The sequence below is a fragment of the Protopterus annectens genome, chromosome 1.part1 (genome assembly GCF_019279795.1).
Source record: "Protopterus annectens isolate FY-2018-M chromosome 1.part1, PAN1.0, whole genome shotgun sequence".
Classification (NCBI taxonomy): domain Eukaryota; kingdom Metazoa; phylum Chordata; order Ceratodontiformes; family Protopteridae; genus Protopterus; species Protopterus annectens.
Genome location: NC_056726.1, coordinates 836,113,415 through 836,137,092, shown reverse-complemented (window position 1 = coordinate 836,137,092; position 23,678 = coordinate 836,113,415). Strand labels below are relative to the sequence as shown.

The following is a 23,678-nucleotide window of genomic DNA, read 5'->3' as shown; positions in this document are numbered from 1 at the left end:
ATGTGTGTGTGCGCGCGTGCATGCACACGTGTATATACCTACGTAGGTGTACATATATATATATTTGTCTTTGTTTACCAGGAAAGTCTGACTGGGTAATACCCATTTTCATTGGTGATAGGTGGGAGAAAAGCTCCATCCGGTACAAAGCATTATACTAAGTTCCAGTTAAACACAGAGTAGTTACATTTCTATTTACATTTACACACAAACAGTAATTGCATTTATACATTCTAAGGTTTTACAGAGGTGGGAGTTAGAAAGTCCAAGTGCAACTTACTGGATTGTACAGGCAGCAGTTATGTATAAAAATTGGTTTGTTATTTCACTGAGAGGTTGAGAGCATTCTGTTTAAGGAAAGTATTTGTAGACTGAGAATATATATATATATATATATATATATATATATAATGTGTGTGTATATGTACGTGCGTAAGTATATACACACACATATATTTTTCTATACGTATCATGTACATACACACACGCGCACACACACACACACACACGTGTGAAATCTGGACAAAGCTATAAACAAGTGGGAAAAAAGCCCCAAAACAGGACAATTTTAAATATTGCTCTTACAAACTTAGTAAGTTGATAAAATACCGGTTTTTTAAATGTCTGTCATTACTTTCTAACTTTAGTCTTCAATAATTGCCAGAAGGTCACACAATTATGAAAAACGGATATAAGGCAAAAACTTGAGAAGTATAACACACACTAATACTGTATTTAGAAGCAAGTTACAACCTTTTATCAACTTCCGTACAAACACAGACGGTTCAGAAAAGTATCGCGATAGTATTCTATTCGTTGACGCGATTTTGAACGGGGTACGTCTCCCATAGTACGTTGCGTTTCCTCTTTCTTTACGGCGGCTGAGGTAAGTTAGTGTTAGTTCAAATGGGTAACACAATCTGTAAAATATCTGCGTAATCCGTGAAGTATAGCTGATTATATAGTTTTATGTTAAAACCTGTATAATCCGTGAAGTATAACTGTAAAGTTTGATGTCTATAACTTAAGTGGTAAATAGATGTAACACTAAAACAGATCGGATTCGTTGCTATAGTAAGAGTAACTGCAACGGATTACAGGGGCTTATTTTATTTTTCTCTTCGTTTCGATTAGTAAGAGCGATAAACAAAAGAACTAAAGCATTTTTAGTGAGAGAGACAGAATGGGAAAGAGCGTGTGCTTAGTTGTCTTATTTTCTCAAAAAAATGACAACACTGATGGAGTTACATAAAGCACTTCTAATTCACCTGTAATGTTTGTAGAACAGTAGGTTTTTGAGCAGTAATTAAGTGTAAAATTATAATAGTTATTTATTGCATTCAGATACGTATTAAAACGCAAAACTTATTGGAATGGCCTAAACCATATTGCCAGGATTAGTCGAAAGTTTGTTTTTTCATTTTGTCTGGGTGTAACACAATGCTTGGAGAATAGTCGATAAAGTGGCTTTATGTTTTTGTCTACTTTGTGTACAAGTGTGAGCTTATCTGTGCATCTGATTTTCCTGTACTTGTGAGGTACTCTTTGATCTCTTCGTATGTATGCAAGTTTGTAATTGTACCTGTATTGGGTATATTGTGGATGTAGAATACGTTCTCTAGTAAAATCTAACATGTCCTGTAGCAATATTTCAAATGTAAATTATAACTAAACCAAACGGAAAGCTCAGCAGTTAGTGTTGCCTCGCAGCAAGAGGTGCCAAGTTCCATTCCCGGCTGAGGTGCCTTCTGTCCGGCGTCCGCATGCCCTTCCATGTGTTCTCTCTGTGGGTTGTTCTCAGGTGTTTCGGTTTCTTCCCATATTCCACAGACGTGTAGTAGGTAGATTACTCACACCAATTTGCCGTGAGTGCCTATTTGTGATATGGAAGAAACGCTGCAGGGCTAGCTAGCCTCCCGGTGGTATGAGCATTGAATTTAGATGACGGGGAAAAGATGATGTCGATGGATGCTATTAAACAAAATGCAAATCGGTTTGACAGTCCGTATTCTAAATGTCGACATACCCGTACAGGTGGTTTTAAGGGGAAAAGTAGCTGATCTTCTAGGAGGTTGGGATGTACGTCACCTGAGTGTCAGGCATCAACATCTCAGGGCGGTTAATTGCTCTTCTAGTAAGGTCATCCTTTCTGGGCATCCATATAACCCAGAATGCTATCTCTGGCTTTACGGTAATAGTGGTACTAACTTAGTTAAATGGGAAAATGGAGGGCTACCAGGGTGTTATGTATATTACAGCTTGGACTGTATAAACAGTATATTACAAACTAGTTTGAGGATGCACTTAAAAGGTCTAGCGTTTGTATTACTATTCCCAAAAGGGGTGCACTATTGACACACACTTGCTTGAACTTCGCTTGTGGGGGTGTGGTACAGCAACCTGTACACTAAATAAACTTAAACCTCCATTGCTGTCCAAAAGAGCTGAACTGACATGTTTCATTGTGACCAGCCATATCTGAGTGACGAGTTTTCCGTGTTTCTCATCCTGTGAGGGTTCAGAAGGATTCTAAGGTTATTCCACAGAAGACATGTTTTGTCAACATTTAAGAGGGAAGTATAAGTTAAGATTTCAGACTATGGAGTCTGTTGTAAAACTTTAGGCTGGGGTTTTAAAGGGGGCTCGTAGTCCTAAGTTGGTCTGTTTTAGATGTCACACCATCTCGCTGGAGGAAATTGGCCATTCTAAGAAGAAAATTTCAAGCTTTGGTCTTGGTGTGAGCTGGGGGTTGTGGTTGGTGAAGTATGTGTGTGTGTGTCAAATCACTTTTCTTTGAACTGTATGTGCTATTCCAGTGAAGCTGGTTGTTTTTGACATTTGTGCAAGTCTGGTTTTAGTGGCGTGGATTTAAGTTCTTTCCCCATCCAGAAGAGATGAACAAAAACTACTATTTGCTGGCATTAGCTTTACTCCTTAGCCCTCTATTCTTATACTAATTTTAACTTCCCTCTGCTGTGATCCTTGCAGATGTATTTTATACTGTTAATATGTACACCTGTTGAGTTTATTTTACTGTGATTAATTCTTGTTGCTTATGTGTATTAATATTTTATATTTATTGCTATGTGATTGTGGAGCTTTTCTCCCTGGGCCTCCACTGAAAATGGGTTAATTCTAGGCCCAGTGGACTTTCCTGGTTAACAAATGCAGTAAAGTTCTGGAGTGTTGAATAATACTAACAGTTTTTTTTTAGACTTGCCTTTCTAGTTTGGCTTTTGAGGGGAGTGCTCTTACAGAAGTACATGATAGTTGTTGATGTCCAGTGGTATGACTTGCTGCAGATTTTGTCATTTTCATTTTATCTAAGTGTGCTTTGTTGCCTAAAGCTTGGGTCAGATTTTAAGGAAGCTGCAGTGATGACCATCTTAGGACACCTTTGGAATCATGATGAAAAAATCTTGTAACCTGAGCAGCTATCTTTTAATGCTTTGAGGGAAGACCATCTGTTTTCTTTTTGGCTGTCTTGTTTTACCATTTTTTAGATTCATGAAATTTTTGGTCATGAAACTTAAGAAGCCAAATTAGGAGCTGTGTGTCTGTTCATCTGCCTTTTGTGAAGGCTGGGCTGGCAACTTGACACAGTACAAATCCACTGCCAATCAATAGCGGACCGGTGGGGACCCCCAACCAGGAGAAGCTTTAAATTGTGCGCGCGCATACAGGTCAGCTTAAAATGGTAATGTAATAGACATGAAAACTAATGGTGATTACGTTTACAGTTGTGGTTGTGCAGGTGGTGGGGCCTGAATGTCATATGGTTTGACAGTAACCTCTGTTATCCCCTAGTCTAACTTTTGTAATTCTCTTACAAGAGAAGAGGTATCTAGGTTACTGCTGCAGACACTGGCAGGTGATTTTTTTTCTTATTTGCTTGTGCATTGTGCATATTTAAAATATGCTTGAGTTTTAGTAAAGTACACATGCTTGTTTTTTCCTCTCAAATAATGGCTTTGCAATTTGACCTTGTTCTTACTACCTGTCTAGCTGTAAATGTAATGAAGGTTTTCTCACTGACTACGTATCTTAAACATAGAGGGTGGTAACTCCTTGCTTAAATTTTTTGGCTGCATAAATCTGCACTTGAATTATTCACTGAAATTCTAGCTTTTTAGCATTAGGTGCAATGTAGTTTTTTTTTGACTGTGGGCATCTTAAACATATGGGGGACAGTGGCTGTCCCCTTGCAGTACTTTGGTCTTTCAACTGCTTAGTGTATTAAGTGCCCCTTGTACAAGCAAGCCACATTAACATGCTTTGTTCCCCACACTACTGCTTTCTGAAGGTGGGTGCTGTTCCAGACTATGGGTTACATTTTCTGTGTTCACTGGTACAGATGTTTAATGCAAAGTTCGTAATTTTTTTGTCTGACATTTTACTTTGTCTTTTAAGAGTTGGGGTTAATAAGCAGTGTGATTTTTGCTACTCAGAATTATTTGAGGTAATTTGTAAGGTTGAAGGAGGCTGCAATGATGACCATCTTAGGACACCTTTGGAGTCATGATGAAAAGAACTCTTAATCTGAGCAGCTGCTTTAACCTTTTGTAATAAGGCCATGCTTTACCATTTCCAGATTCACATAATTTTTTGGGAGGGGGGGGTGTAAGTTTCTTTTAACTAGTTAATTTGTGATAGCATTTTGTGTAAGGTCTGCTGCATGTCATTTAGAATTACACTGGCAAAGTTAACTGTCATTTTGTTCTAGAGTTTTGTCACCTAGTGGATATAGACGTCTTAATTACTGACACACCGCAGTTGGATAAGATTTCATGCACAGAATCTGTTGAGCTGTTTATTACCGTTGGAGCCATTTATTTGCTAACTTGGGTAATTCTCTTGTAGTATAAATGCCTCTCTGGTGATTTGGGTGCACTTACTAGTCAAGTCACCTTGCTCAGTTTTGCAGCAGGCAAATTGTTGAGAGAAGTAAGCCGGGGGCTTGCAGGTTACTGTTAGCAGTGTATAGCTTTGTAAACACTCTGGAAAGATGTTCCTTTCTTGCTTGAAGTGGAGTGTTTTCCACTGTGGTATATGGGGCATCACAGCAAAACAAATGTAGCGTGCTCCACCCTCTTCCAAAAAAATTATCACTGTTTAGTTACGGAAAGTGCTCTTTAGTCATAGTACAGTGTGTTGGTGGTTTGTTAATGCAGGATGTTTTGTATGGTTTGCCAAATTGGTAGTGAACTCTCAAACATTTTTTAATTCACTTATGGCTAGAAAAGTGAATTCTTACTGTTGCCAAAAATGTATGTAAACCATCAAAAGTATGTATTTTAGTTTGGAAGTTGAAAATTTGAAGTAACTGGTTAAGAGCTAGATTTCTTTACTGGCAGTTAAACTCCTTTCATATAAAGTGCAGTCTTTTTATTTTAATAAAGGTGATATTTTTGCTGGTTTTAATGACATTTTAATTGATTCTCATTTTTCTAGTTAAACTCAGAAAAATGGTCCGCTACTCTTTGGATCCAGAAAACCCCACTAAATGTAAGTAGTTTTTTTAGAAATAAATTTGTAAATTGTATTGCAATTCGATGTCCTCCATAGGTTTTGAGAAGTTTTTGCTGGGGCTGGTGGTGCTGCTAACAGATAACATGGGTGATCTGTTTTGAGCAACTGTAAATTTGGATTGTAATCTTTCCCCAACCAGATTTTTCCCGTCTTTTTTTGAAAATTCCCCTTTTGTTGCTAGTCTTTCCGTGGTGTTATCACATATTGGAAGAAGCATGTTCTTGCTATGAGGATCTAGTAATTGTTTTATTTTGGTGGTTGAGAGACTGAAGGGCCAGGTGAGTGATTGTGTATAGAAGGCTTGTCTTGATTTGTTGTAGAATTGCTTTTTGCTGCAGTCTGAGGGCTTTAGGGACTATGGGTACTCTTGAAAGCTGCTGTTCCAATGAACATGTTTGTCTCAGTCACAAGTTGCGTTTAATTGCTTGGTTTGTTGCACATGTATTTGTAAGTTATTTCACTGTTTTTTAAAGGAATACTGCAGGTTATCCCAGAGTGGTTTAAAGGGCACATTAGTGTTAAGCCCTGCACATGTTAGATGAAGGAAGGTCCTAATAGTGAACCTTGTAATCGCATTCTGCAAGGCTGGCCAGTCAGCAGTTGCATCAAAGATGCAGGTCTGAATTGTTAATGGCACAACTGGTAGCACACTTGCCCTTTCCCTAAGGCTTGTGGGTTCTTCCCTCACCAGACTGCTTGACTGCTGGCATTGCAGTGCTGCACGTGCAGTCCTGTGGGTGCTTGGGTTTCATCCCACATTCCCCAAGACGTTGTCTGGAGCATTTCTCCCCAGATCTCTGCTGAAAATGGGTTCTGTCTGAGTCTGACATTCCCAGTAAACAAAATCCTGGCAACAATTCGGAGACTAGGAAATTCTAAGCACAAACTGAACAAGTTGGTGTCTTTCATTTCTCAAGGATTCCCACCTATATTCAACTTAAATGAGGGGAAGCTCTTAGTGCTTAATAATCAGAGGACTTGCCTTCATTCTGATGTATATAGCAAATTTGGTGCGTACTTTAAAAGGGGTTACTTTAAATTGCTATTTATTTAAAGCACTGCTGAGGATATGCTTACATTTATGGCTGCATTTCTAACTGAGGTTCCCTGCTTCTGAAGCCTGATACCTGTCCAGTCTTCCAAAGACTGTTGGGTTTAAAAGGTATGCCGAACATCACCATATGCACTCTGCATACTATAGGGGCATAAAGGCCACATTCAAGCCTACCTAAACACAAGTTCTGCTAGTCTGAACGTGGATGCTTCATATGGATGTTTCTGGACATCCACCAGTGGGGGTATTCAAATGGAGCTTTGTCGTGTCTGAGCAGGCAACTTCCTCTGTTTTCTGCCAGAGTCGCAGGTCGTCTGGTATGGAAGGTGGACGCCCTGTCATTCACTCGGAAGAGGGTGTTTCTTTATGCATTCCCCTTCCTCATTTTCTGAAAGTTCTGTTCAAGTCAACAGGATGCTCCCAAAAATCTTGTTGACTACTCCCTTTTGGGCGCAACAGCACTGATTCTCTCCAATGGCAGTCATTACAAGTTACCTCACAGGGTGGATCTAATCGCACTAGACAAGGGATTTCTTATCCATCCCCCACCTGTCCACTCAGCTGACAGTGTGTGGGTGATAGGATTTTGATTCCTCAGACACTTTTTTTTTTTTTTTTTTTTTCCTGAGAACGTGTTGAGGCCAGGAAACCTACGACTAGGAAGTCCTAATTATCCAAATGGAAGAATGTTTTCTTTTGGTGTCTCGTAATCTGGACCCACTTACTGTTGATGCTCCTTTGGCTTCCCTTATTTGTGAGTTGCTCAATGATAGTTTGGCCTAGTCTTCTATTAAGACCCACCTATCTGCTATCGCTGCTTGTATGCCTTGTACTTTAGCTGCTAGATTGGTGGTAAAACAATTTCTTAAAGGTGTCCTTCGTATCCGACCTTCCAGGAAGCCTGCTCCTCCTCCCTGGGATCTTAATTTTGTTTTGGAGAAGTTGCCCCATGCTCCTTTTGAGCCTGCTGCTTCAGCTTCCTTGCAGCATTGCTCCTGGAAGACTGTTTTGTTAGCTTCAGATGGTTGTTACAGGGCCCTTATGGCTTGTCCTCCATTTTTGATTTTCATGACGGCCAAAGGTGGGTTAATCTACCTATTTCTCTCCACAAACTGACAGTGAGGGTGCTACATACTTTGGACCTGCATAGGCAACTTAGTTTATTTGAATTTTACCAAGGCTTAGAAAATCTGATCAGTTTATTTTCGTCCTAGATCTTTAGATCTTGCTGCATCCAAGCAAACTATTTTTGGATTTCTAAGGCCCACTTCCTTTTGTTATACTTCATGGCGAGAATCTTTCAAATTTAAGGCTCATTCTAATAGAGCTGTGGCTTCTTCTGGTGGCTTTTTTTCAAAGACTTGGATACTAATTCTATTGAAGCAGCTACCTGGTTTTCTGTGTATACCTTTTACCAAGCACTATAAAAGTTGGGTTGTATCTCTTGAACTAGGACTGGTTTTGCTCATTCAGTTCATGTTTGCCTTCCTTGGATGTACACACTACCTCTTGGGTTCCTTGGACTGATGTTCCTCCTGGGGCAATCAGTTCTGTTTTGGTAATAGTGAACATCACCTTTATGCTCTACTTTATACATTGGAGCATATGCTGATGTTTGGCATAGCTTTTTAAATTCAGATGTTTTTGGAAGAGTGGTCTGACGTCAGGCTTCCGCAGCAGGGAATCCATATGGTTGGGAATGCTGTAGCAATGAAGGCGAGGAGAGTCTACTGTTACGGTAAGATTTTACACAACTGTACTATACTTTATAAGATTAGAAAAATGTTGAAATAGAGTAAACCCTTCCTTGGTTTCTAGTTTAAAACATGTTCAAGTATGCGAGCTGATGGTTGAAATTTAGTGAATTTCATTTTAAATGTTTAACTACGTGGGAAAAAAGAGCACTTTGATTACAAAATTTGAGGTTTACATTGTATGAAATCAAATTCACTTGACACTTTGTTTTTCGTATCAGTTGGACTTCAGCAGGGGCACTAAGTTTTATATTTTTTGACAAAACTATTAAATACCACAAAACTATTAAATACCAGCTTATAGACTTGTTTCTAGTGGTAAGACAGATCTGCAGTGGATAAAACTTTGATAAAGGTTGAAGTCTTGTATTGTAGACTCGAGGGATTTGCTAGATTACTTGGGTGCATCCCATGGTGAGAAATCTGACATTGCTGGTTTATGTACTGCAAAAATCTGAAGTATGTCTGCTAGTAATTGTGAAAAGATGTCTTGACACCTCTGTTGTGATTCTGGTTCAATTCTTCTACTGGTGCTCCTTTTATGCAGAGTCTGCATGTCCTCCCTACGGTAGAGTGAATCTTTAGACATGCAGGTAGCTGCATGTGTGTCCCCCCTGGACTGACAACTCAACACCATAAAAACACCACTGCCAATCTGCAGACCACTGATCCCACTGTGCTGACCCCTAACTGGGAAACACTGAGACTTTGCTTATTTTTTGTATTTATTACCACTAGTTACCGCGGTGGTGGTACTGTGGTAGCGTTGTCGCCTCACAGTAAGACGCTGTCCGGTTCTATTCTCAGCTAGAGCATCTTCTGCGTGGAGACATGCGTAAATGGGCATACCTTCGTTGAAGGTTGTGCGTCAGGGCTGGTAACTCGGCACGTAAAAATCAACTACCAATCATTAGCGGACCGGAGTTTCGCTGTGGCAACCCCTAACCGGGAAAAGCCGAAAGACACATTTTATTACTACTAGTTAAATGTGTGTAAATGGGGGCAGTTAATGTAATCAGCATTTGCCAGTATAGTGCTTGGGGGGGCTCTTGTAAGTTGAAGTGCTTTATCAGTTATTTACAAGGGTGGTGAAAATTTAGAATTAATGGTTAGTATTGCAAGTTAGTCACGGGGGTAGTGTGGATAACAATCCTCCAAAAGGGTCTCACTGAGATACCTGGTGTCAAAACCATGGCCTCAAGCTAAATGCCAAAAGGTGTGTAGTCATCCCCTTTGGAAAAAAAGTACCCACAAACTACCACATAGGTGGTAGCCCCCTAAATACAGAAGACATAATAAGGGATCAAAGTGGTTTGAAAATCCCATGTGGCCCACCTAATAAAAAAGGGTTTGCATCCAGATTGAAAGAGGTCATTGGGCCCCTGTACACATCACTCAGACCCATCATAGAGTACAATGCCCCATTTGGGATGTACCTTACAAGACACCTGCTACAACTGGAAAGACCACAGAGGTACCTCACCAAGAGGATCACTGGTCTCATGCAGATGCCCTATGCATCTCGAATGAAGAAATTCCAGCTGTACTCGGTTGCATACTGCCTACTCAGAGGTGATCTCTGCCTGACATACAAGGCCATGTCCAATCCAGAATTGATGGACATGCTCCACCTAAAGAAAACCATATCCCCTTGAGCCGCACGTTCCAGGGATCTAAACCTCACCACAACAAGTAGGATGTGCTGGAGGGATGGAATCCTGTCCCAGAGACTTCCCATGCTCTGGAACAAGATTGCAATCTACATTAGAGCTCCTCGCTAACCCTCTTCAAGAGAAACCTTGACGAGTGGATGGGAAGCAGTTTACCCCAGGGGTCACTTCAATGGCTCTGCTGGGCAGAGACACAGGGAGCTAATCTAAGGGGGTGGTGAAAGCCAACACATTCCGGCTAGGCTTATTGGCCTTTGGGCAGGTAGCCTAGTACCTACCTATGAACCTGCCTGAATGCACAAGTATGATCCTTCTGTACCTTGTCTGGCATTATCATGGCTTCTGTTTGGGTGTATAGGCACTGTTCTAACAAATATGTTGTGTGGCCTTGTATGCCTCCTAATATGGGAGTGCCAAACTATCATGTTCCCTCATCTGTGTTTTTCACATCGCACACAGTTATCCTAAAGTTTTATTTATTTTTTTGCTTTATCAGTGTAAGCCTCACCTGCATAAAGACATCTAGATCAAAAGCATCATTGGCTTTAAGATGTTTTTTATACATTTTTATAGGCTTGTTTCCTGGTCTTAGTTTCTTTACTCTCTTGTGTTCTGGAGCATAAATGTAATGTCCACAAAGGACCCCCCCTTTTTGTTTTCACCTATATTGTATTTTATTTTATGTTTGTTAACCAGGAAAGTCTTCATTTGGAACTAAGCCAATTTTCAGCAGCAGCTTGGGGGGGGGGGGGTGTGTTCCGGGCACATGCCTTTCAATGTGGGAGGAAACTCGCACAGACACAGGGAGGGCATGCAGACTGCACAGAAGGCACCCCAGCCTAGAATCTAACTGGAGATCCTCTTGCTGGTAGGCAATAACGCTACCGCTGCACCTTTGTATTCTTGGCTAATGGCTTTAATGATGAAAATGGACAACTCATGTGAAACTACACACTCTAGCACTGCCACCACACTAACTTTATTTCCTATTGGCTTTTAATGTTGTCAGTGTTTGTGAAAGCCTGTCTGTTTAGAAAAGATGTGTTCACAAATTCCCAGCTTTCTCTGTCAAATACTTCTATCTCATCCAAAGCTCAATCTAGTGCATACCTTTTGAATTCTAGGGGCATTGTTAATGTCAAAACTTTGTCTGCCATTTAAACATACTGATCAGGTCTGTTCTTTGCAATATTTTACCGTTCTTTGTGCAAGAATTAAACATTCAACCAGATGGGTCTTCATAAAATGGATCAGAGGGTCTTCCTTCTGGTACATCTGCCATTACTGGTTCTTTGATCCAGGGACTCGTACAACTAGAACAAGTACCAATTGCCTGTTTCTTCATCACACACCTTTATTGGAATTGAGCACTAGAGGGTTTCCCTGTATTTCCTTTGTTTTACCGTATTTAACTGTATTGGTCTAAAATGCTGCAGTTTCATTCATGTTGCTGTTAGCTTCTACAGCTTGTCTGTTTTACTACACTGGAATTGCATTTTGATTTTTCTTTGGTCTGCTTTATTTTGCAGTTCTCAAATTCCTGTTTTTTTTTTTTTCTTTCAACCTGTTGCCTCAAACATTGTCACCTATTTGTCACTGGTTTCAATCATCAAACTGATTAAGTCTTGCTATTTGTTAATATTTTTAATTGCTTTTACATAGACATTCTAATGTCTCAGTTGCTCTTCACCCTCTTCCACCTATTTTTCACCTCTGTAAAGTCCTTTAAGCTCTCTGGATACCTACTGCAGATTAATTGTATGTCACTGTCTTCATTGTAACCATTTCTAATGTTTGTAGAATTCTCAGTTTTGTGCAAACTCTCCTACTCTGGTTCAAATTTGGTGTTAACTTTTTCTACCAAATACGTAGCCTTCCTTTTTAGAAGAAGTATTGGATGAGTAGACTTGGTTATAACACTTAAACTGTATAGGTGAGTGGCCTGACACTTTTCACTGGATGTGCTATCATGAGTGGGGTTGTGATCTTGGTTAACTCTTGCAAGGCATGTAGGCTCAGAAAAGTCTCGTGTTTGTGAGTGTTGTGTGACTTACTACTTGAAGGCTTTAAGAAATGCAAATTACAACTGGGGTATGCAGTTATGAAAACCAAGGGAATTGGTAGCAGTGAACCTTACAGGAAAACTGATGACTGGATAACTTGGGTTGTGGTAGTAAACAAAAGAGATGACATTTCAATCTTGTCCCTCCCCTGTCTTTTGCAAATTCGGTGCACAGGTACTGTGGTTGTACTAATCAGGTTGCCCAATGTATGTATTTTTCCATCAAGCTGCTTCATGTATGCATTTCCTACGATCCCCCCTCTTGTGGGCTTGTCAGATAAGGCATTCACTTGTTTTGTTAGTGCTGCCAAGATGACTGAGCTGAGGTCACTTTGGTAGTCACTTCTAGGAGTTGTCTATTACTCTCTTAAGGTCCCACTCCCCACAAATTACATTGGTGTGGTGCTTCCTATGTTTTCTTCACAGGAGTTAAATTTGGTACTTGGAACCTAGTTATCTCTTCATTTTAAAGAATTCTAAGTGTTAAGCCTCTTAAGATCCTCACTTTGAGTGGGGTGAAAAATTATACTGTTTGGCCAGCCTCTCCAAACTGACTTTGTGGCTGTTAATCTGCCTGGAGTATTTCTGAACTGATGGGACTGCTTTTTGTAAAGAAGCATTTAAGCGTAGAGTGGGGTGATGTGAACTTTGCTGCCTTTTTACGCTTATAACCAGTGATGGGGCTGTGCTGTCTTACAGTGGAGCCAGAACTGGTTAGTTATTAAGCGCAGTACTTTGCAAAAACATGTGAAACGTGCAGTGCACATTAATTGTGTGAAACTGCTTGTTTGTAACTGCCACGTGAGAGAACTTCAGTCATCAGTGAGGTGTGGTGGTGGAGACATGGATGACAATTTGTGGGACTGGTGTTGTGCATGTCTCAATTTGCAGGTATTGAGCCCTGTCTGCTCGAGAGTTGCAGAGCTTTAGGTCTAAGGGAGATGGCCTGTCTTTTTTAAGCTGTTGAACAATAGCCTGGACAGCTATTTGGTGGTGTACCTGAAAACTCATTCTTTCCATTTACTTTACAGGTGAAGTACCTTTTCTAGCTTTATTTTGGTATGGAAATGCATGGGTATGCATTGGTAGATGACTCTGCGCAAAACCTGCACATACTTGTTCATAGGGTGTACTAGGCTAATGACCACAAGGGTCTTTAAGCCTAGCCATGCATCCTGAATGACAAGTTCTGGTAACCTAGGCAAGCAGGAGCTTGGGAGATCAACCATTTACAGGTTGACACTGTCCATTTGAGACACTAATGCCAAACCTGGGATGTTCCCCATCCAGTTGTCAAATTGCACACTAGTTACTGAGGAACTCTGCTTCACATGGATAGAGAGCCTGTTTTCGGAGACTGGGCAGTCAAAAGCCTGTAGGAGACAGAATACAGGTATAAGGCTAACGCAATCTGAAGTAGGACATTACTTGTGCTCTGTATTCTTTTAGTGCTTTATTTCTGTGAACTTTATAATTGTTGGGTACATAACACAAGGGACATTGTACTCTGAATGCAGTGGATCAGGGACCACCTTGGGTTTATATGCCATACTTTGTTCTATAAGTTGCACAGCATAGAATGGTTCTCACTACTGTAGACATGTGATGGTCAAAGGCTAGATTAGTCTCTTCTCAGCTGCCTCTATGCAGCTAGTGACATGCTTTTGTATACTGGTTTTGTGAACAGTGTAGGCAGCAGTGTTTTCAAGGTTTATGGGGGCTTGAAATTTTTGCCAGGTTATCGTTTAATGGTAGGATGAACATTCCAGGGTTAGCTGGGGTTATGGGATTTTTTTTACTTCAAAGGAGACCATTCTGTGGTGTGACCTTACCAGAATAGAGAGTACACTAGTGGGGTGTGCAGCAGTCTCCTGTATTAGTCATAGTGTAGGTTTGCATGGCTGGTCGGTGTATTGGCAGTCTGGTCCAGGGAATTTTACAAAACCGAATCTCTGTGCCTGGTCGGTGTATTGGCAGTCTGGTCCAGGGAATTTTACAAAACCGAATCTATCTGTGCCTGTACAGTCCGTGTTTCTGTCTTATGATTCTCTGTGAATAGTGGCATAATCACTCTCGTGAATGGTATTGGGCTGGATGGTGAGCATTTCCAATGGGTTTAAATGCGCGTTACGAGTTTCTTGGGTCATGGGGGTTGGGGGCTGTAGCTTGCAAAGAAGTGGTATGGGATTTTGACTATGGTGATTTGAAATTGGAGAAGCACAAGTGCATCATTCTGTTTGAACAACCTAGAAGTATTTTTATTCATGATGCAAGTAGAGATGCCCTGTCTATATAGTAGCTGGTCTAAATATGTGGAGGGCATTATAGACTTGCACCGTCAGTGTGCTCTCTGCTGCTTTAAACCATGTCTTGGTGACCACATAGACGTCTGCATTCTCTAGTGTGATGAGAGTTTGTAGGGTGTGGATTTTTGTTTGGAGTCCTATTATTCAGCAGTAACACCTTTTTAAATTTTCTTGGTTTTCGTTTGCTGTGTTAGAACTACTTTACGTTTTGGTGTTGCCTAAAAGGCACTGGTGGGGGGGGGGGGATGCTTTCATTTTCAAAAGGGGAAGAGCTGTAGACCATCTTCCATGCTGACAAATTTGCACCCCCCCCCCCCAAAACAGAAGCTGCTAGTAACTTCTGTAACGTGGCCTCATTCTTGAGAAGGTAAATGCTGCTCAAAGCTAGTCTCTCAATATAGTCTAGGGAGTTGTGTCCCTCATGTCATTTACACCCACATGGACTGAGTTATACTGGTACTTGGGGGGGGGGGGTCCGGTGACTTAAGTGGGTGTGTAATGTGGTGGATCCTGGTCCCTAATGAACGGGACAGTCACTTTCTGCTTGGTGAGAGGGACCAGTCTCCCCAATGACCAAAATGTGGGATTGTGTGGTGGCTTGCCCTTTGGGTTTAGAAGTAGAGGGTCCATGAGATGGCCATGTTAATGTGGGTATTTTTTAGAGTGCCTTTGGGGTTGTTGAGGGGTGTTGTGTACTGTCTTGGAGCTGCTTGGGTGTTTAGGAAGGTTACATGAAAAGTGCCTCAGCATATGTGGGTCTTTTTCTGCTTTGAAATTGTATGTGACTGGTGTAGTACTAACCTCCTGATTGCCATTATAGGAGTTATTTTAGGAGAGCCTTGCTTCATGACCTTGTGCAAGTACATCTCTCTCATACCATATCAGTTTGAGAATTGGCTGGTTGTCTGTAAACCTGAGTCAGTGTATAGATTGGCTCAAGATGCCCATGTCCAACAAGCTGGTAACGGAGGTAGTGGTAAAGGACATGTAAATGTCAGGCCTTTTTTATTGAGTAGATGGTTGCAGTAGTAGTGTAAACTAATGTCAAGCGTCTGCCTTGTATGCAACTTCAAGGGCAGTGCTCTTCACTGCAGAATAGTTGGCCTGTGTTTATCTAGGTATTGGTGAAATTAAGGGTGCTTTTACAGGAAAAATGTCAGCTCAGGATGTCTGTTAATTCAGTGCTTCGCCAAACACTGGGAAAGTAATACGTTGACTGATTTATGGTTTAAACATTTTAAGGAAATTCTGGAGTTGGTTTAGACAGCAGGTAATCAAGCAGTACTTCCTGAAGAAATTGGCTTAATCAAGAGTGATGATAAAAGGGGATGCGTCTGATTTGCTACTTACTAGTGCTGGTGTCGCCACAGCTTCACACTGTTGGTAAAAAATGTTCCTTTGCTTCTTTCTGCAACAGTACCGCCAATTCCAAAATCAAAATGAGAAGCGGGCTATGGGTTCTTTGTTGTTCAGCAGTCTTTGTCCATATGATGATAGGGTCTGTAGGCTTGCTCTAGTCTTTTCTTGGTAGATGCCTTGAGTAGCTACCAGACAAAGCAGTCTGGGAATTGATGCACTTTACTCCTCTCCCCTCTCTCTCCAGGAGCAGAATGTAAGCACAAATTCTAAGCAAGACACTATGAATCAGTTGTCAGGCTTTGGTTATCAGTCTCCAGGAAATAATGCCCCTGTGCACCCTTTGTCACCAGGAGCAAAAATGCAGCAGTATCCAAAGATTGAGTGGAAGAATGTGGGCTGGCCAATGATTGGCAGTTTTGGACTAGATGTTGCAAATTTTAAAAATGATCGATTAATGTCCTAGGATTCACAGTGTGCACTAAGCAGATATGAAAGACGGGGTAATTTTAAGCTTTAGCAATCCTAAAAGCAGAGGAGAGTAATTTTAGTGTAAGATTAAAAGGGCTTGGTAACTTTGTTCTTGTTGTGTGGGATGGCCAGTAAATTTAAATAGCTGAAGGGGAGTGATTTTCACTAAATTTTCAGAGGGAGGAAAATTTCATCAAACTAACAAGGGGCAGGCAACTAGAACGTTGAATTTAAAAACACAACAGTACCAGGGTGGGGGGACTTGTTATACAGCTGTGGTCTGTTTAAATATGCAGTTTAACCAGTAAAACAGTATAAAGAAAATAAACCACATTATACAAAAATAGGAGAAAACAAGCAATACAAAAACAAAAAGCTAGCCTTCCCTCACAGCAATCGTTGACAAAATCTTAGTGAGCTTTTCCAGTAAAGCCTTGAAATGTTTTACACCTTTAAATTGTTAAGTTCTTAGCTGTGTCCTCTGTTCACAGGTAATTAACTTTAATTGACCTGTTGTAATTTCTGTGCTATTTTGTGAGAGATGTCTAATCCCTTTCCTAGTTTAAATAAGCAATTAAATTATTGCTGGTAACTTGTATTCACAACGCCATTTTTAAGTGTTGACCTAGTAGTCGGTGACTTGGGGACACGGGTAGTTATCTAGTCTTTGACCATGTGTCTACAAGTTGCATAACATACTATTGTAAACTAACGTACAGTGCAATGAAAAAGTATTTGCCCCCTTCCTGATTTATTTTTTGCACGTTTCACACTTGAATGTTTCAGATCATCAAACAAATTTTAAATATCGGACAAAATCTTAAAATATCACTTAAACTGCGTTTTGTGTTTACTTGGGTTATCTAATTACATTTGTTCTGAAATATTTTAAGTGTGACAAACATAAAATAAGAAATCAGGAAGGGGGCAAGTACTTCATTTCATTGCACTGTGTGGCATCTCTGACCAAGGAGGTCATTGTTCCATTCTATTAGGTAGTCTTCAGACCTGTTGAGTACAGTGCCCCCTTTGGTTTGTACATACACAGTTGGAATGTCCAGAGGTTCCTCACTGAAAGAATACAGGGCATAAATAACATGGCTGTAATGAGTTAAGGTGGTCTGCGTAGGTTGAGTGATGCCTCCAGGTGCTTCTGCATTTACTTTCTTCTAACACCTCTTGTCAAATATTGCCTGTTCATATCTGCACAAGTAATTCCAGAACCATGCTACATACAGAACGCTTAAAAATTTCATCTTAAAGCTTGCACAACAGTAAACAGCTCTGACCTCTGTCTAATTCAGGTAAAGACAGTAATTATTGTAATATTCATTGTCATAAATGTCATTTTTAAATATCTACAACAACCAAGTAACACAACTGCTTAGCCTAGTATGAAAGTGCTCAACCTGGTGAACAAAATGCTGATGGCAGTGTGTGTAACTAGTGGTTGGTGAGATATTGTAAGCTGTTCAGCTTTTAATATTTTGTAGTATTAGTGTGACTTATGAAATCCAGTTTAAGATCTGGAACTTAAAAATAGTACCACTATAAAATAGTTTGAGTTGAAGAGTTTGAAATGTATACTTTTTTTTAGTGACCTTTATGGTTCTAGAGGTGTGAACATTGTTGTGAGGAAATTATGTCCTCACATTTCAATTAAAAAGTTTAGGCTTGCTCATTGGAAGTTAGAGCTGCATTGGTGGGAATGAGTTAAGGCCCTATCACTGTATTCTGCCTTCCTATATCTTGAATGGATTTCTATGCCTGGCATACAAGGCATTATCAGACAACACCCTGATGGATTTCCTGCATATCTACAAAACAAACAGCACCAGAATTACTCATTCTAAAGACCTAAACCTTGCCTGTGGTACAAGACCTGCTGTAGAGAGGCATGTATCCCAGAGACTAGACCTTCTGTGGAACAGGCTCACCATTCATGTGAAGCATAGTTTCTCCATAACCCAATTCAAGTCAACTTGGACAGCTGGATGACTAATAGGAAATTCATCCCTGGTTTGGCAGCTATGTCTCTAAATGGGTACAGACAGAGCCTGTAAGTGGTTCACCCAGGCCCCTGCTTACACTCCAAGTGTAGAAGAACTTGTCAGATTTGGAATGTGTGGCTAGGCTTAAAAAGACCTTGTGGTCATTGGCCTATTAAACACCCATCAACCTAAAAGGATACAAGTCAAACAGTGTAAAGAAAATAAACCACTATGTAAAATAGGCAGTGTAGCAGTAGGAAATACACGAAAGCAAGACTTTTCAGTCACAGCAGTCTATGGGAGAGTCTAGGTGACCCCTTCCCCCCCCCCCCCCAGTAAAAGCAATAAGGAAGTACTAGGCTAGCTGACCTTGTGGGCTTATTTTAAGCCTGGTTAACTTCCCTCAAAGGTGAGAGTCAAACCCCTGTACCTAGTGCTTCTGAAGTAAACATCTGGACCATTATGCCAACTCCTAAACATGGCGAAGGATTTGAAAATATTCAGTGTTTCAATGCAGTTAAATGTATTTTCAAGTAAATGTATGAATTTTTTTGGTCCCTTTTCGTCTGGCTGCCTTTAATAGGGTAGGTTTTCTGTGAAATTGGCAAAGTTCATGCCTCAATATGGACATTGAAGTGTGTTTTTTTTGTCAGGACTCTGCTGTGGTCTCCTTCATAGTTTTATATATGCAATTAAAGTGTTTTTTTTTTTTTTTTTTTTTTTTTTTCCCTTTGATAGCTTGCAAAGCAAGGGGTTCCAACCTTCGTGTTCATTTCAAGGTAAGCTGTACATTTGCTTGGCTTCTTCACTCGTGTATTGACTATTCATTTTGCTTGGCTGAAGCTTCATAAGTACTCCTTGATATACAGCTGTACATCTAGTCATGAGTTGTGCATGTGGTGGTAGAGTTTTTGGTGCACATGCCCCACGTTTCTCAACTCCAGATGGATAGTAAATCCTCTGAAGCAAAGTTGAACTGTCCATTTTCTGAGAGTTAATAGATCACCAAGGCCAATCTGTCTTCCTAGTTGCTGGTCTATGATGCAGCTGTGGTTGACTATCCTTTCTTATTGGCATGCAACCAGTCCTTTGTCTTGACACATCTCAGCCAACTGGCACCTTGTCAGCTTGCCATACTCCTGCTGACATCCTTGCCTGCTCTCCCTGACTAAGCTAACAAAACGTTAAGTACAACTATTGTGATATGAAACTCTGTTCACTGTGTGGCTGAAACACCTTCACTGACCACTGTTTACAGGCTATAGGAGTTCAATATCCACACCACTGCTCACCAAAAGTGTGACTACCCACCACTGGACTAGTAAATCAAGGAGCCTCAGTCCTCACCCCTGGCACCAGTGGGGGGGATGTACACTGGGAGGATAGCAAGTGCATACAGTATTTCCAGATGCAGCAGTGCAACCCTGAAGAGCGCACACGGATCACAACCCTGAAGAGCACACACGGATCACAGCCAGTCTGGGGCTGGTTTCTTCTTTCCCCAGATCCCCAATAAGACTCCCCACTGGCACAGCTATATACTTGAGATCAAGCCTGAGTGGCCTAGCCAAGACCTCCAGCACCCTCTTTGTCCAGCCATTGTTTGTCCCTGCCCAAGTAGCTGAGACGCAATCTGAGGTTTGAATTACACACACACATACCTGGGGGAAAGTTGGCACCGGCTTACTAGCTATGCCCCTTTTTGTCCAGGCTATAAGGTATTCACTGCTGTCACCCAACTCTCTATCTGCTACTTTAGAGCCCTTAAAGGGTGTCCAATCTTACTGTGTGATATTAATACAAATGGTAGTTTGACCAAGAGCAAGGCTGTTAAGAATGGCTCCCACAGTGTCACCAAATATGCAACTACTCTCAAAACTTAAATATAAGAACAAGAAAATAGTTGGTATATATTCACAGTGACAAGAGTTCAAAACCACAGGAAATCTTAAACAACATTGCAGGAAAGCCTCAAAAGCATCTAAACTATGCTTCACTATATTCCTGGCTGAATCTAAGAACTACTGTTTCCTAGAAATTTACTTTCAGAGTAAGGCAGATGTGTGGTGACTGGTTCTCGCCAGGTTCAAGACGGAATGCTCAGTTTCTCTTGAGACTTCTGATATCTCAAATGTTACTGCTAGGATAGCTTGTGGAATGATGTAATTTCTTGTCATCTGACTTTAGTTCCCAGATTAACCCCCCCCCACTGCTAAGAAGCTAGCAGTATTTAGCATCTACCTGTAAAAATACATAGACCTCAGATCTTTGGTAGATGCTGGAAGTCGTAAAAATTACATTCCTTCACACTTAAAACAAGTAATTAGTTTGCCCTAAAGACGATGCATAAAGCTCCCTATTACAGATGGTCTCCTGTGGCCTAGCCATAAAGCAATTTAGTTTATTTTTCTGAAGTTCCAGTTTCCACTGTTAATGTACATTTCTGTTCTCCACTGTTAATGTACATTTCTGTTCTCCACTGTTAATGTACATTTCTGTTCTCCACTGTTAATGTACATTTCTGTTCTCCACTGTTAATGTACATTTCTGTTCTCCACTGTTAATGTACATTTCTGTTCTCCACTGTTAATGTACATTTCTGTTCTCCACTGTTAATGTACATTTCTGTTCTCCACTGTTAATGTACATTTCTGTTCTCCACTGTTAATGTACATTTCTGTTCTCCACTGTTAATGTACATTTCTGTTCTCCACTGTTAATGTACATTTCTGTTCTCCACTGTTAATGTACATTTCTGTTCTCCACTGTTAATGTACATTTCTGTTCTCCACTGTTAATGTACATTTCTGTTCTCCACTGTTAATGTACATTTCTGTTCTCTTCCAGCGGGGCACACTGGTTACATTTTCAAGCACTCTACAAAATATCTTCTCAACACAAACATCTATACAGTGTAATCTGATAATACACATGACACAGTTCTAATACATTTGTAACGAGCATCTTGGATAAATTGTTTTGATATTCACCAGTAGTGTATAACTTACAAAATTCCTGATAGCTGTGCTGGCAATATCATCCTTTGTCCACAGGTGCTCCGGATTGTTCAGTTTGGCACTTCGTAGAGTGACAAGTTTTGTTAGCTTGCAAGATGTTGGACATTGCTGCTGCTGTCTTAAGTGTATATTCCTTCTCATGGGTAACACTGTAGGTTAAAGAAAAGTTCAGATGTGCAGTATGAGCTTTAAGACTTTGCTTGGTTGCAGATATGCTTTAGCAACTAGAATGCTCTGCCACAAGTGCATCATGCATTGGCAGCTGTTTTCATAGGTTCATACTAGGCTATCTGCCCTGGGGCAATTGTAAGCCTAGCCCTATTCTGTATGGCTTATGCCACCCCTTGATTTGAGTATACTGTGACCTTCTAAAGGTTTAGTTTACTGTGCCTCTGTCTAATAGTGACACTGGAGTAATCCCTGGGACAAACCTACGATCCCCCATCCACTTATCGAGATTCTTCTTTAAGAGATTCAGTGAGGTGCTCTGCCTCACATGAACTGGAATTCTATTCGAGCGAAGGGAGCCTCTGGTTTATGAACCTGTCCCTCCAGCAAGTTCTATTTCTATGCTGAGGTAAGTACCTCGAGCGTGTGGCTCTAAGGGATTTAGATTTACTGAGGTGGAGCATGTCCATTAATTCTGGATTTGACATAGCTTTGTATGTCAGGCATAGATCGCCTCGAAGTAGGCGGTATGCAACTGCGTAGAGCTGGAGTTCTTTTAACCGAGCAACATATGGCATCTGTTTGAGACCCTTGATCCTCTTGGTGAGATACTTTTGGGGTCTTTCTAATTGCTGCAGGTGTCTGGTAAGTTACATCCCAAAAGGGGCATTGTATTCTATGATGGGCCTGATGAGGGATGGATAAAGGGGCACTATTACCTCTCTTGATCTAGATGTGAAGCCCTTCGTGATGAGCCTGATGAGGGATGAATAAAGGGGCACTATTACCTCTCTTGATCTAGATGTGAAGCCCTTCGTGATGAGGTGGGCTATGTAGAAGGTCTTTCTAACCACTTTGGCAATGTGGTTTTCAAAGGAGAGATTGCTATCAACTTGGGTCCCCAGGTCCCTAATAACTTTCTCTGTACTTAATGGGTTTCCACCTATGTGGTAATTTGTGGGCACATTGTTTTTGCCAAAGGGTATGACTATACATTTTTGGCACTTAGCTTTAAACCATGGCGCTGGCACCAGTTATCTGTCTCTGCGAGACCTTTTTGAAGGATGTTTGTGTTAGCTGGAGAGTTGATGGTGAGCCATAGTCCTCCCACGTTTGCCTGTACCTCTATATACCGAACAAGTGGTCCCAGGACAGAACCCTGTGGGACGCCACTTGTGACCGGTTTCGAGTCTGACATGGCTCCAGCAACTCTCACTCTGTGGGTTCTGTCTTTGAGCCAGTTTGCGACCCATCTTGTGACATAGGGGTTTATATTTAAGCTGGATTATCTATGATGCCAGAGTGGGGTATTGTGTCAAATGCCTTTGCAAGGTCCAGATAGGCTGTGTGGACTACCTTCCCTTCATCTATGGCTTTGGTGACTGTTTCAAAAGAAGTCAACCAGGTTCAAAAGGCAGGATGTGCCCTTGACAAAGCCGAACTGGGTAGGATCTAGTGTCTGTAGGTCCCCAATGTCTTTGTTTATGAGCTCCATGATGATGCTGTCCATAGCCTTGCAGACTAAGCTAGTCAGGCTTATGGGGCGATAGTTTCCAGGGTCCGTAGAGACTCCACCTTTGTGGAGTGGAACCACTGTTGCTGTACGCCATTCTGTGGGCACATATCCTGTAGTGAGGCTGAGATTGTATAGCTGTTTTGAGGGATTAGTTCCTCTTGTAGTTCATGTAGGACGCGACCTGGGACGCCATCTGGTCCCATGGAAGCAGTGTTTTTTGCTTTGGAGAGGGAATCCTTCACCTGAGCATCTGAGATGTTTGGGAGGCAGCCCTCTGCCGGGATAGATACTTGCTCTTTTTGGGGGGAGGGGGGGGGGAGTTTGCACTGAACCTGTCTGCCAGGATACTGGCGATGTCTGTCTGTGGGTTCAGCATATTTTTTGTCGTTTAGAATCAACTCGGAACAAGTCTGGGAGTTGCATCCCAGGTTTCTAACATAACTGAAAAAAGCCTTATGATTGTCTTTGGTGTCCTGTGCAGTTTTTCTCTCGAAGCTGGCCTTGGAGGATTTTGAGGGATCGTAGTTTTTTGCTAGTACTGATCAGAGATGCATTCCCTATTGGGGATTTTGCTCTCTCATGTAGTAGCTTCCTCCTTCTGTTGTACAGTTTGTTTATGGCAGGGGTCCACCAGACTGGACGCCTGCCTTTGGATGATTGGGTCTTGGTTTTGTTTGGGATAGCATGATCCATGCATTCCTGGAGATGTCTGTAGAATGCATTTATATAGGATTCTGCAGTTTGGGCTGTAGTTTCCACTGGCCCTGGGGCCTTGAAGGATTCC

The 23,678-nt window shown here is 41.2% G+C and overlaps 1 protein-coding gene and 2 non-coding genes across 6 annotated transcripts in view; all 3 read left to right on the top strand.

Annotated features, from left to right (window-relative positions):
• Positions 1-823: 823 nt before the first annotated feature.
• RPL17 (ribosomal protein L17) overlaps positions 824-23,678 on the top strand; it is a 36,538-nt gene continuing 13,683 nt past the window's right edge. Inside the window, exons 1-3 of one of the 4 annotated variants that reach the window (XM_044078590.1) lie at positions 824-886; positions 5,452-5,505; positions 18,932-18,972. In XM_044078590.1, coding sequence (XP_043934525.1) covers positions 5,466-5,505; positions 18,932-18,972 — 81 coding nt within the window. In that variant the 5' untranslated portion in view covers positions 824-886; positions 5,452-5,465. Of the gene's footprint in view, positions 887-3,658; positions 3,684-5,445; positions 5,506-18,931; positions 18,973-23,678 lie in introns of those variants that run through there. The other 3 variants (XM_044078597.1, XM_044078605.1, XM_044078613.1) reach the window with 3 other exon arrangements.
• LOC122817441 lies at positions 3,370-3,435 on the top strand. Its single transcript, XR_006367263.1, has one exon. It is a non-coding gene; the product is annotated as a small nucleolar RNA SNORD58 (small nucleolar RNA).
• Positions 4,483-4,548, top strand: LOC122817419. Its single transcript, XR_006367246.1, has one exon. It is a non-coding gene; the product is annotated as a small nucleolar RNA SNORD58 (small nucleolar RNA).